The sequence below is a fragment of the Chiloscyllium punctatum genome, chromosome 15 (assembly GCF_047496795.1).
Source record: "Chiloscyllium punctatum isolate Juve2018m chromosome 15, sChiPun1.3, whole genome shotgun sequence".
In the NCBI taxonomy this organism is placed as follows: Eukaryota; Metazoa; Chordata; class Chondrichthyes; order Orectolobiformes; family Hemiscylliidae; genus Chiloscyllium; species Chiloscyllium punctatum.
This window is the reverse complement of record NC_092753.1, coordinates 67,191,788-67,205,829: the sequence shown is the minus strand read 5'-3', so window position 1 is coordinate 67,205,829 and position 14,042 is coordinate 67,191,788. Positions and strand designations below refer to the sequence as shown.

The window sequence follows — 14,042 nt, the reverse complement described above, 5'->3', positions numbered from 1 at the left end:
AACAGGGTGAAATGCTGGACAGTGCCCAAAATGACGGAATTGCATGTTTTCACAACATTACTGCCATCAAAAGAAACCAGGAAACAGCAGAGCACAAAAAAACCCATCATTTTGCAAATAGGTTTTCCTATTTAATATTATAATTATTCAAACATACTTGTCAAAAATAACCCTGAGCCATTACATCCAATTTCTTGAGAATGCAACTCAAGCTTTATGCTCGCTCTTGTGCAAAGTACAAGATCAACTTCAAGAAACGCTGAATTTCTGATTAATATTGATTGTCAAAACATGACTTCCATCACAACTATTTTGTTTTTGATCCTACATAAGAACTAGGAATAGAGTAGGCTGTCCAGTCCTTCGAGCCTGCTGTGCTATTGAACAAGATCATTGCTAATCTTTTCATGGATTCAGCTCCACTTACCCATGCTCGCACCTGGCAACTTCCACTAACTTTCTGGCAAATTATATTATACTGATTGGTCTCTCGTTTTTCATTTTCTCGACAGCCTTTTGAAATAATGAAATGACATTTGTAACTTTCCAGTCCAAAAGGAACAATTCTGAAATCTACAGGTTTTAATGCCCTGGGTCAAAACCATCAAGTCCAAAACATGTGTCCATCATTAACCCTACTCAGCATATTTCTTGTCATATACCTCTTGCACAGTGAAAATTACTGACTTCGTACTTTTTTTTCCCCAAATAGCTCTGCTGCGTTGTGGCTTCGTTATAAATGTGAGTACTTACCATTGTGGAATATCTAATAGTATAATCTATTTTTGGAAAACAGACAAGATCTTTTCCCAGATGTGGGAGAGTCCTAAATTAGAGGGCATAGGTTTTAGTTAAGAGGAGAAAGATTTGAAAGGGTCATAAGGGCAACTTTTTCACATAGAGGGTGGTACCTATATGAAAGGAGCTGCCAGAGGAAGTGGTGGAGGCTGTACAATTACAACATATAAAAGTCATCTGGATGGGTATATGAATAGGAAGGGTTGAGGGGGATATGGGCCAAATGCTGGTAAATGGGACTAGATTAATTTAGGACATCTGGTCTTCATCGATGGATTGGACCAAAGGGTCCGCTTCCGTGCTGTGATCTACATAATTCTATTACTCTGTTTCTTGGTCTGTAAATTTAATCATTAATAGTTCAGCCCAACTTACATTGTCAATTTATTTTTCACCTCTTAAAAGTTCAGCTTACTTTAATTTAAACCATGGATTGTGACTCCACTCTCTCCCAAACCCAATGTGATGACACAGTCAGCATTCACAAAATGCTCTCTTATGGTGACAGTTTATTAAATGTGAAGTTGCCAGTCTTACCAAACCATATGGCTGTTCTCTCATTACAGAGAGATGACTGGTGGTGGTTTAACCTGTGGGTCAACATGTGGTAAGCTCAACCTATGCAGAAACTGAATCCACATTGTTGACACCACTCTGCATCATAAACCTTCTGTCCAGCCAAATGAGCTAAATTGACCCTCTCTGGTTCATTATGCATCACTAGATTCAGCACAGCCTGTTCCTTTTACCAAGGCTTGTTCCCTTCTAAAGAATTGTTCCAGAAGGTCCTCCAACTTAGTATAAGTAATTGGTTGCCTCTTCTACTTGAACTGTTCTGTTTATACTAGCCTACACAAAAAAAAATTAAGTTTCACGTTGTAATTATATTAATTCTGTAACTGTTACCCTAATCTCCACATTCAATCATTCCAACTCACCCATTACATCGCTCGGAGTCTTATATCATTTACTGCTTCTTCATTCCACTGTCAGTGTACCTTAACTAAAATAAATCCTTCCTTCCTTCCTACGGCTATAAATCGTGGGTTTCATCCTAGCATTTCCTCAACCTTTTTGAAAGGACTTACAGCCTGCAGTACTTAAGCCTTGCACAGCTTTTAGTCAACTCTGAAATAGCTACCACGTATTGCTTTTTAATATGAATTTGTGTTTTAGCACCTATTTTTCCCATGTGACACCTATTTTTCCCATCCATTTGTGCAAATTCATCATTGGATATGATTTCTTAGAATTCTGAACTCTATAGCCTTGCCAAGAAAATGATAAAGGTGCACCTCGACAGTATACTCATTTGCATAACTCAGTAGCATAATTGGAAGTTCCATTCTAGCTGTGATCATAATATAAATAACTGGTCAAGACAATTAACCTAAATTTATCATAAACAAATGGTACACTTCCAGGAAATGTTCCTAATTAATTGTTTTCTCTGGAGTCCCATTAATGTTATTATACATGTACTAATTTAACATCTATATAAACAAATTTATCATATTCCCAATCATCAGCAATTGCCCAATATTTCATCCATTTTATGAACTGTTGTAAAACACCATCCTCATAGTTCTGTGAATAATTCATGGTGTCCTGAAATATGAAGAGTTACCTAAGAGTATTAGCTTTAAACAATGATTTGTTAAGTGCATGTCTCAGTTTCTCCAAAGTAAGGAGGAAAGGCATCTCTTCATTATAAGACCACCGCCATAAGAAAAGCCACACAAGAATCACTGTTGCTCATGGAACTTTGTCCTAACATAAGCAACACAGAGAGGAAAAACAAATAGCTCTCAGAAGCTAGCAAAGTAAAAGTGGTTTGGATGAAGAGATGAGAAGAAAAGGCACCACTAAGTGCAATATCATCTATCAAAGCTGATGATGTATTGAATGGCACAAGGTTGAGCTTGAAAGTTTACAGCAATTCACCATTACTTAGGATCACGAGGAACATAGCACAGAAGGAGAAAACAAAATCCAGAAGTTAACTGTATTGCTAACCCTTTCAAAGGCCTCTAATTTACCTCAAGTTTATTATCTCCATCTTTCCTCTCCCAAAAGTATTATTCACTCCTAAATTTTGTTTGTTTTGTTCTTGCTTGGGCTTAGTTCAGGAAAATTGTATAGGAGGTAACAGACGTGCATGCTTTTTCAGACATGAAAGCCAATCATTTCAGAAAGATGCTCTGCCAGAAAGCAATTTATCTTAAGATTACAATAAAATGATTTTGCAGCAAAAAATCACATTAGTCAACCTCAGCATATTCCATTTAAGATTTCACCAAGTGACAATGTAGTTAAAGATGGAAACCCACAATGTAACAGACATCAAATGATGCCACAGGAATTCATATAATATTGTACCAAAGTTCAACCAACACTTGTCAAAATTTCCACACTACTACTTGCAGAACTAGAACAGGACAAACCACAATAGTGCTTTCCAGATTGAAGATTCAGTGTTTAGTTCTGAACAAAATTACCCACCTTGAAACAATGCCATTTATAAATTGTATAGACCCAAAAATAAGAAACTAATCCCATTCTGGCCAAGGGATACAATGGATCTCTGAACAACCAAAATATTTACTCTTCCACTGAAAAAGGCACTGAAGTTTAAGTCTCAATAGATTCCACATGTGACTTTTATACCAAGTACACAATACCAGATTTTTTGTTCTTGTCCAACTACAACTTCTCCATCTCAAAGATCAGATTTTCTATTGTTGGTACTAGCCTGCATAAAAGCCCAAATGGGACAGGAAATTGCCACAAATCAATTTATATTGTATCAACAGCATTGACCCATTTTAAGTAAATTTTGTTTGATCAGAGATTAGAACTGCATTAAATCATTAGCCTTCTCCTGTTGTTGTTGAGGTTTTAGATTAGCTTAAAACTGGAACTGTTCAACAAAACCAAAAAGGCTTCTACACAAACTAGAATTTGAAAAGCTCTTCTGACATTTATATATGACAATATAATTTGTCAAGTTCATCTATATACTATATTGTCATTCCATTTTAAAATTCACATTGGCAAATAAAGCTAAAACTCAGAACCTTCTAAATTCTTCCACTTGCAAAGATCTGGTTTAAACTGGAATCAAACCTACAGAGCTTTGCCATAGTCCTAAGGAGTGTAAACATCAGGTCAATATGAAACATTGTCAACAACAACAAGGATTCTAAGAAGTCAAATGCACTTAAAAGGGAATTTAGTTGAACACAAAGGATAAAGGAACAGAAGAGCATAAAGTGGGTTGAAAGGACGATATGTTAAGAATGAGGCCAAATAATCAGTTTGTGATGAAACCTCCACATAGTTCAGAGAGATATAACATGTCTTGGAGGAGACAGTCACTTCTGGGAAGTAATACATTAAATTGTTTGGGACACCAGAATAGTTTTAGTAAAGTAGAATTTGTGAAATGTTTTTTATAAAGTAGTATTATCACTAGACTATTAATAAAGAAACTCAGCTAATATTCCGAGACCCAGGCTCGAATCCCATCACAACGGATGGTAGAATTTGAATTCAATTTTTAAGAATTCTGGAATTAAGATCGATTGATGACTGTGAAATCATGCCGATTGGTGGAAAAACCCATCTGGCTCATTAATGTCTGCCATTTTTTCCCATCTGAACTACATGTGATCCCAGACCCACAGCAACGTGGCTGACTCTAAACTGCCCCCTGGGCAATGAATGATTACCAAGCCAGCAACACCCACATCCTGTGAATGAATTTTAAAGAAAACAATATCACAATTTCATCAGCTTAAACAAATAACATTGAAGAACATGAACAGTCAATTAAGGTGAGGAGTCTGCAGGGGTTTCCTAGACACATTGGTCCATATTCTGGACCAGTTTCATTAGCTAGAGCCAAAAATAACAATTGGTTTTAAGAAATATATTTTTACATGTTGAGTGCAGCAAGTTCAATTGACTGCATTGTATGACTTAACCAGCCACATGTAGCAGAACTAGCTTACAAACATAATTAGACCATCACAGAGATCAAAATATAACACCAGTTTACTGAAGCAATAGCTATAAATGTAGCACAGGGCATGCAGGTTTGATAATGGGCAGCAGTGAATACAAGAAACAACAATGGTCCAATGCTTTACAAGGATCAGTAAAGGCAATACATATTGGTCTATTTCGTTCACAGCATTTCCTTCCACTTTTCTCTGTTCGGTATACGCAGTCAACTGCGGATCTTCATGTTTTGAAGCCTCACTGAGATCCAAAATAGATACATTCAGCCAGGATTAGGCATCTGACAAATATCTTTTCCACGATGTTGCAATTATTGTAGTCACTTATTCTTGTACAGGGTCATAATCGCAGCACAATACATATCCTTGAGCACTGTCCCCTCCCTCCAGCAGACAAAGAGGTTTATACAGAATCTGCAGGTCTTCCAGTTGCCTGTGTTTATCAGTTTAGATCGTTTGGCATCAATACCTCAAACTTTACCTTCAGCAAATAAGTCAACAGCTTTGCTGAACCTTTTCACTACGGGTTCAACATCTGTCATGAGACGAAGGCTTTCTATGGTGTCTGGAACTTCCTCAGTCATTGTTCTCATAAGAACATAATTCAAAAGAGTGTTCCACTGATCTATTCAACTATTTATTGACCTTTCTCTGCCTTTATTTTCTTAAAGAGGTGTTTTCTATAGTGATGGACATGTTGCTTTTATTTTTAATTCTTTCAGTTGTATGCTCACGGTTCTTTTGCTTAAGGATACTTGAATATTCTGGCAAAGTTGTTATCAGTAGGATCTGATGTACCTAGCAATCTGTTCAACTTTTCTTTAAGGAACACACAGCTTATCTAAAGTGCTCTTGGTTTTATCTCTCTCTTTTTTTAATTGCCTAAACCTAGTTAAGAGTCAACCACACTGCTGTTAAATTTAGACCAGGTAGGGATGACAGACTTCCTTCACTACAAAAGAACATAGGTGAAACAGATTGGGTTTTACAACAATTGACAAGTTAGGTGGCAAAGCTGGCTTTGAATTTCACATTTTATTTTTTAAATTGATTTCAAATTTGCCCTGGTGGGATATAAACCCATGTTCCAAGAACAATAGCCGAGGAAACTGGATTGCTGATCCAGTGACATAACAGCCATGTGAAAGTCGCTTGCTGAATTAGTGAGTGTGGACTCTGTCTTCAATTTCAGCGTAGCGATGTTAGCTATAAATTTTTCAGCTTTCACTTCTCATATGTTTTGAATGCAGTACTATAGATGGTATCTCAAAAGTACACTTGATCAGGTCTCTGCATTGTGTTGAACTGAGTGCCTGTTCTACCAAGTCGCAAAACCTCTGGGTGGACAGCAAGGGTAATGGAAGTATTGCACTTTTACTTTGGATGAAAAACCTTTGAAAACTGCATCCTAACGCTCGCGTTACCAAGAATTGTCTGTTTTGCTCAGTGCTAATGGCAACCATTTTTGCAGAAATGCCATTCAGTCACGTACGCTGATGATCAGATCTTAGTTTTCCCAGACATTGAGTAAAAGGTCCTCATAGTGCAGTGGTGGTGTCCCTATCTCTGAGCCAGGAGGCCTGGATTCAAGTCCCAGAGGGTATGCATTAACATCTCTGAACAGGTTGGCAAGAAAACACCTTCCTGACACCAAGTGACATGATTTGTTCTGAAAGAAGCTGTTTGGAACACAAAACATTGGACTTGAGGTAGTCTCTATTCATTCTCTTTATTCTTCCTGAGTCACAAGGTCTGAGACAGGAAGGCCTTGTCTTATGATGCATACCCACTCTTACACTGACATCCCTCCGTAAGAAAAGTCACTCAAAATAAAGATGCTAACAACAGCATCAAGCCCCTTGGAGAGCTGGTCATTTGCCTCTCTAGATGACTGTAATGTTCGAACTACCCATGAAGTTAACTGGCCCAATTGGAGTTAAAAGGCAGGTGGACCGAACAGTCCTGAACCACTTTTGGGCGATTATCATGAACAGCAAGCCCATTAGAGCAAACCCTACATTTTGCTCACACATTTCCTCTCAATTCTTTCCTCTTCAGATAAAGATGCACCATCTATCATCGAAACATCCTCAGCAAGCCTGGTATCACGTAAGAACATCAATGTCCCGTTCAAGTTTCAAGTCGACCACAGCCTCCTTCTGTGCATTACTGACCAAATGCAAGTCATCGGTCAATCCTGTGCACGTGGTCAAAGCATCTAGCTTGTTTAATCAAAATGTTGTCATCTGCTTTCTTTTCCTTTGTTTGGCTGGTGGGAAGAATTCCTTGACTGCAGACTCTAAGCTCCAAGCACCTACTGAAATTTGAAAGATCCACATGATACATCCAGTGTATGGGCAAAGTGAAACAGCATGATTTAGACACTCTGTGCCAGTTTGTTCTAATTTTCAGAGTACACAACTTTTACATATTGACCACATACAAATTTTCGACACACACTATCCGCAAATATAAATTACAGTGTAGGGTCTTATGACACAATGGCAGCTGGGCCAAAAGGCTCAGGATCAAGTCCCACCGCAGGAAATGATGGTCACAAAAGGAGTGTTGTAACACATCCAGACACATGATTGAAACTTTATAAATGAATATAGCACCCAGTAGCACTGTCCAAACTGGTAACCTGGTTTTAAAAACTCCACCTTAAGTTCAAAACCCAGATGCAGAACCTTTTTCTTTAATCATTCTTTCATGGTATATGAGTGTCATTGGCAAGACAATATAAAAAAAGAACATAGATTTCACAAATTTCATCATGTACAAAGTTCAAAGACTCAAATTTCGACTCAGGCAATTTTATACTTTCCTGGTTCCTGCTTAGTTCACATTTCTTTCGTAATAAAAAGCATTTCAGTTTCGTACATAGGACAGGATAAAAGACAGCTTTCTAATATGGAGCATTATATCCGGCATAACAAAATGCTTCAAAATTGTTCTATACATAACTAAGAAGTGGTTCAATATAATTTATTGCATCCTTTACTTTCCTTAATACCCAGATGTCCTCATATGCCAGAGTGCTATATCAATACAATTTATTGATACCGCAAAAACAAAGTTGACAAAACCCCATTCTACCACCTTTGGAAACAGAAACAATTCGATTGACCCTGCTCTGTCAGGTTTTGAAACTTCTGACAGACGCATTAACTCTGCTTCTTTCTGATGCCTGATGTAAAACAGCACCAGGTATTTAAAACAAAACTGAAAAGCAAAGTTCTCCCAAGCCACCACACTAAATTAAAAGCATCTTGCAGCAACAGCAGTATATGCAATATACCCTAAAGGACATTCATGGCCCACCTGTCTTAGCTTCTGACCTCACGTAGAGTTGCTAATCTACATTATTCTCCGCTTCTGTTTGCAGTTTATTTGGCTGGGAGAAGTGGATGTTCGTGCAACTGAATGGTGTTACTATACCTTTTTTTTAAACTCTCTAGTACAAGAGGAAAATAATCAAGCAAGCTAATGGAATACTGACCTTTATATTGAGAGAACTAAAGTAGAAGGACGCAAAAGTTATGCTGCATTTATGCAAAATCCTGGCAAGACCCCACTTGGAGTACTGATAGCAGATCAGGGCAACACACCTTAGAAAGGATATATTGGGCTTTGGAGGAACCACAAGGTTTACAAGAATAATACCTGGACTTCAGGGGTTATGAAGAGAGTTTATACAAATTAGGTCTGTTTTCTCAAGAATTTAGAAAGTTATGGGTGATCTGATTGAAGTCTTCAAGATATTAATAGGAAAAGACAGGGTGGATGAAGATACATTATTTCTACTGGTTGTGGATTCTAGAAGTAGGGAAATAGCCTGTGGCTGCTCGTTGGATGCTGCCTGAACTGCTGTGCTCTTCCAGCACCACTAATCCAGTAAATAGCCTGTGAATCCAGGCTACACCATTCAGGAGAGATGTTAAGAAGCATTTCTACACACAAAGGGTGGTAGATGTTTGGAACTCTCGTCCACAAAGTGGCAGTGGATGCTCAATCGTTAACTTTATCTGAGACAGATAATATCTTTTGCTTAACAAAAGTTTTAAGAGGTTTGTGTCAAAGGTAGGTATATGGAGTGAGGCCATATATCTACCACAACCTCAATGAACGGCAAATGGAGGAACAGATTTGATGGGTTAAATGCATTATTCCTGTTCCTAAGTACTTAGGAAGCAGAACTACATTAACTTCCATTATCTTAGTAAAATATCCTTCCAAATGCCCCACTACCCCTCCCACAATCCCCACAAACACCATTCTGCACACCCCAAATCCTGTCCTTCAATATAGCTCATGACTGAAGAATCATAAAGTAATATCCCATTAGTCTGTTTTGCAATACTCCTGAGTGTAACCACAAGCACATTGTTGTTTGACATCACGGCCTGTTACAAGATTTAGTGCCACTGAAAGTCAGTGTTCTAGTTTTGGATTAAATTCTTCCTGATTTGCAAATTATCAAATAATGACAATATTTGCAAACATTGCTGGACATTATATGCTTAAATTAGTGCAGTTTTCCTTATACTGTGCTCTGAAGAGCAATAAAAAAAACACACATTCCTCATTAAACATTTGGGAAATGTCTAAAGCTAATCATCCAAACTTTAGGAGGATGCATTTCTTTCAGGCAATTCACATCTGACTGTCAGCAGTACAGCTCATAATGACTACATCCGCTTGGTAATAACATCCTTTTCTTGGGGCCACATTACGGGTACAAAAAAAGTGGATTCTGTCTGGTATACATTAGATTTCCTTTATTTTAATGGGTATGCCTCAAATTCAAAGAGTTATCACCAAATTCAAAACATTCTACGCTTCAGACAAATGTAAAAGATAAAGGGTTCCCTTTTACTTTTTATTCTGTCCTTTTCCCTCTCTCCACACTCCCGCTCCCTCTCCCCCACCCCCACCCAACCCATACTAAAGTTTGCAACAGGACAGAGGTTTATTTTAGACTGTTTGCTTCAATTATGCATTTCCTCTTTCCTGTATAAGAATCTATCGTTCAGTGGGAACCCAATGACAATCTACATTAAATAACAATAAATTGTTGCAGCCAAATGTTTTGATTTTAGGTGTTGATTAAATTCAAGCTAATTATAACAGTAGATTTTCCAAGCCATTGCTATTCTTGCTCTTTCGAATGGAAAGTGCTGCGTGAACAAAACTTTTTAATAACATACTTCTCAGCATAAAGAACAAAAATGTTTAACTTTCCTTTTCCAGTTCATACCTAAACTTCTGAAGCAGTATAATCAGATGTCCAGGTATGAGTTAGACACAGGAAATCATTCATTTTCCATATTTGGGGATAAAAAGTTTGAAAGCTGTACATAACTGGAACTCTATTGTTACAAAAAAACCTTAATAAAACTAACACATCACATACTTTGTACTCACTTGAAATGCTCGACCAAACAGATATATATAGAAACCATATTTTTTAAATAATGTATTGGCTACATACATATGATTATTGTCCTTATATAATATCCACTAAAATGTTGTAATGTGGTGAGAGATTCTAATCTACTCGGATGACAGTTGACTCCTAAAATATTTTCTTGTACACAGGCCTGTAACTTAGTTTCAAGATTTTCTGTACTTTAAAGTTCACCTAACAGTGTATCCCAAGACTGTCTTCTATTCTAGTACAAGGGACATCATCAAATCTCCACAGCTTCAAGTCTTCCCTTTGTTCTTCAATCCACAAGTTATTCAAACCTTAAGCTTTTCATCAAAGATCACATCTTCATTTATTACATCTTAACTGTTGTTTCAACCTCAAGTATTCTGCACTACAATGGCTCTTCATCACAGTTTTCAATTTAAAAAGTAGTCAAGAAGCAAGTTATCAGGCAAAAAGATGAACAGAAAGAATGTGCAATCATACGATGGCTTTCAAAATTTCAGGCTGACCAAAATCATTTCACAGCCAGTAAATTACTTCTGAAGTGTAATCAGAGCAGTTATATTGTGGATAAAGACACAGTTTGTGGGACAATTTGCAAAATGTCTGAAGACTAGATGATATTTCACTGATCTTGGATGAAGAGTGATTGAATCACTAAGATAATTGCCAGGTTGTTTTCCTTAATACAAAAACAACTGCAATAGAATACTTTATCTTCTACTGATGGAGTAAAAGCTTAATGCCTCACCCAAATGATGGCAACTCCAGCAATGCAACATTCTAAATGATCATCTTCAATCAAAAGGTAAAATCCTGGAGGGCCTGAACACAATCTTCTGACTCAGGGAAAAAGCTGAGAAAAATTTAACAGCCTAAGCCAAGTTAGCATTTGATAAAATAAAGGATTTTAATTCTTCCTAGTACGTACAAGTGCCTTAATGACAACTTTAATATGAAATGCTGCAAATTTTAGTGTTACAAGGTTAAAAATCACACAACACCAAGTTATAGTCCAACAGGTTTAATTGGAAGCACTAGCTTTCAGAGCGCTGCTCCTTCATCAGGTGGTTGTGAATTATAAGAATGTAAGACACAGAATCTATAGCAAAAGTTTACCATGTGTCAGTCCAGACAACGTATACATTGTTAAAGTTCACTTGAGAATGTAACTTTTTTTTAAATAAAGTTTTGTGATTTACATATGAAAGAAGTGAAACTAACATGGTCATTTTAACAGATGAGAGACTTACCAAACAATCAAGGTATTTTTCAATGTATAATTTCAGTCACATCACATTGTAAACTTTGATATACTCCACAACCACCTGATGAAGGAGCAGCGCTTCGAAAGCTAGCGCTTCCAAATAAAGCTGTTGGACTATAACCTGATGTGGTGTGATTTTTTTAAACTTTGTACACCCCAGTCCAACACTGGCATCTCCATAGTTGTACAAACATCACCACCTCATTTAGGCCAAATTGCGTAATGTGGGCAGGGGAGACAAAATGATACTCTTGTATTTTACTTTATTCGCTTCAAATAAAATATCAAATGAAATTGCGAAGTTACTAAATCAAAACACACCAATAAAACAGCAAATCAACAGTACACAGTACGAATCTCGTTTAACAGTTCGGGTGACATCAAGCCACAATGAACAAGTTCAATTAACAACAGTCAACGGAAACCACGAGTCAGAATCATTCCTGTAAGTGCCGTTGCATAACAATTTCCATTTTTTTTCAAAATGAGAGTGGGCTTATTTAGGCTTGTGCCAGCATTACTTGAGTTCAACCTCCGACCACCAGTGCAGAGTGTGTTCCTGTGTGATGACGCTCAGTATTTGACTGCCATGACGTTACTACACTTTGCAGCTGATTACCAGGAAATTCTACAGTCAGTAGAACAGGTTTCCAAAAATCATAACAAAAGGAAACAAAGAAAACCTGGCTCGATTTTGATATCGGTTTAACTAATTTCATCGTTGTATTTTAGATTGTGCCCACTTTGAATTGACTAAAAGAGATTCCTATTTACACGACTTCAATTCTATTTGAATCGCGATTGTAATAACCCAAACCAATAACTTATTCAGAACAACTCTAGTCCCGTTAGATTTAATGAGAAAGTCACGGTTTCAAAGGTGAAAGCCCTATTCGTAATGAAACTCTTGAGAATGCAACTTCTTCACCCGAACTGTGGGAACGCACTCGTTTAAGACATTTTGATTATTAAAATACATCTACGTGGAAAATAGTAGAATGTCAGATATTATGCAAAGGCAGTTTAAAAGAAACATTACACGTCTCAGTGTTTACAAATACTTAAAGAAGTTTCATGCTGGTTTGCATCGAAAGAAAAGGGGGGAACGCGAAGAGAGCATGAAGCGGTCAATGTTAGGGAGATGTTGATAAAGTTATTGTCTTAATGGTTGTTTATTATTTTTTACCTATCCTGAGACTGCTCCTCATACATCCTCTCTTTGCCCTCCTTGAACAGCCTGATGGCCCGCTTGGATTTCTTCATCAGGCTGTCAATGTAGATCTTGAAGTACTCGTTCTCACTGAGGACCTGCATTCGGTCCTCGTACTTGGACAGGATGAGCCGGAGGTGCTGGTAGGTGTCCGGCAGGATGTCCAGGATGTACGGGGGGCTGTTCTTCAGCTGCAGCTTGGAGTTCTGGCACAGCCTCACCACTTTGTCCATCAGCTTCCAGGTCTTCTCCACCATGCGCTTGTCGGCCGCCTGCTTCGGCGGCCCCACCGCGTCCTGGATGGCGTCGATCAGCCCCAGGATCCGACCCTTCTTCACGTTGCTGCGTGGATTCCTCGGCGCCGCCGCCATGTTCCGAGACCCCCTTCCCTTCTGGACTTAGCACTTTGTGTTTTAGTCTCTCTCTCTCTGTTTGTTGTTCCTCCCTCCCTCCCTTCCTTCCTTCCTTCCCCCGCCGCCTCTCTCTCTCTTACTTTGGAAAGAAATACAGACACAACCTTTCGCTCCCTCACTCTCCGATCTCGGGAGGCGAGAGCGGTTTCAGTCCGAATGTCTGTCTAAGTGCACCATGTGCCGGCTGAGAGAGGAAGGAGGGAGTTGGGCTGTGTGTATATAGTGTGTGGGATTATTTTTTTAAAAGGCCCGGAGAAGTCACCGAGCCCGAAAGAACTGCGACTCCACACAAACACAAACTACCTCCCCCTCCAGCCACAGGAAAACACGGCAACGGGGGGCGGTTGCTCTGGCCTGCCATATGACTGACACCTGGCTTTGCCAATCGGATGGGGAGGATGCTATGACTGACTGTAGGTTAGACCAATCGAGGTTAAGGACCTGCCCATTCCGATAAATGACTGACGGATACACCTATTATAGTGAGGGCCCCGCCCCCCGCCCAGCCCAGGCTCCGCCTACCTACTGACCCACCCCCATTGATACCAATATCCAATTCGATCCAGGCCTTTCGGATGGACGGCGCCGTTCTAACCAATCATGATCTAGATCGGTCAAACGATTGCTGGGATGGGGAGTGGGGGAGAGGGAAAGGAAACCGGCCGAGCGCAGTTCTGATTGGTGCTTCGGTTGACTAATCAGGGAATGGAAAAGGCGGTGCTTGACCAATCGAGAATGTGGAAAACGGGCGGAGGTGATTGAGCGCCGTCACTGGGTGAATGTCAGCCAGGTTTAACCAATGGAAACCGGGAACCGCCCACGCCTGTCCATTGAGGATGAATCAGTCTGACGGATCCTGGTGTTTTGCAGCTGAACTACCTCATGTTGTCTTTGG

At 38.9% G+C, this 14,042-nt stretch overlaps 1 protein-coding gene across 1 annotated transcript in view; it reads right to left on the bottom strand.

Moving 5' to 3' along the window:
* The window catches only part of cblb (Cbl proto-oncogene B, E3 ubiquitin protein ligase), a 200,784-nt gene extending 187,323 nt beyond the window's left edge, over nt 1–13,461 (bottom strand). The window contains exon 1 of the mRNA XM_072585385.1: nt 12,711–13,461. Within this exon, the coding sequence (XP_072441486.1) occupies nt 12,711–13,105 (395 nt within the window). The 5' untranslated portion in view covers nt 13,106–13,461. The remainder of the gene's footprint in view (nt 1–12,710) is intronic.
* Nucleotides 13,462–14,042: the final 581 nt, after the last annotated feature.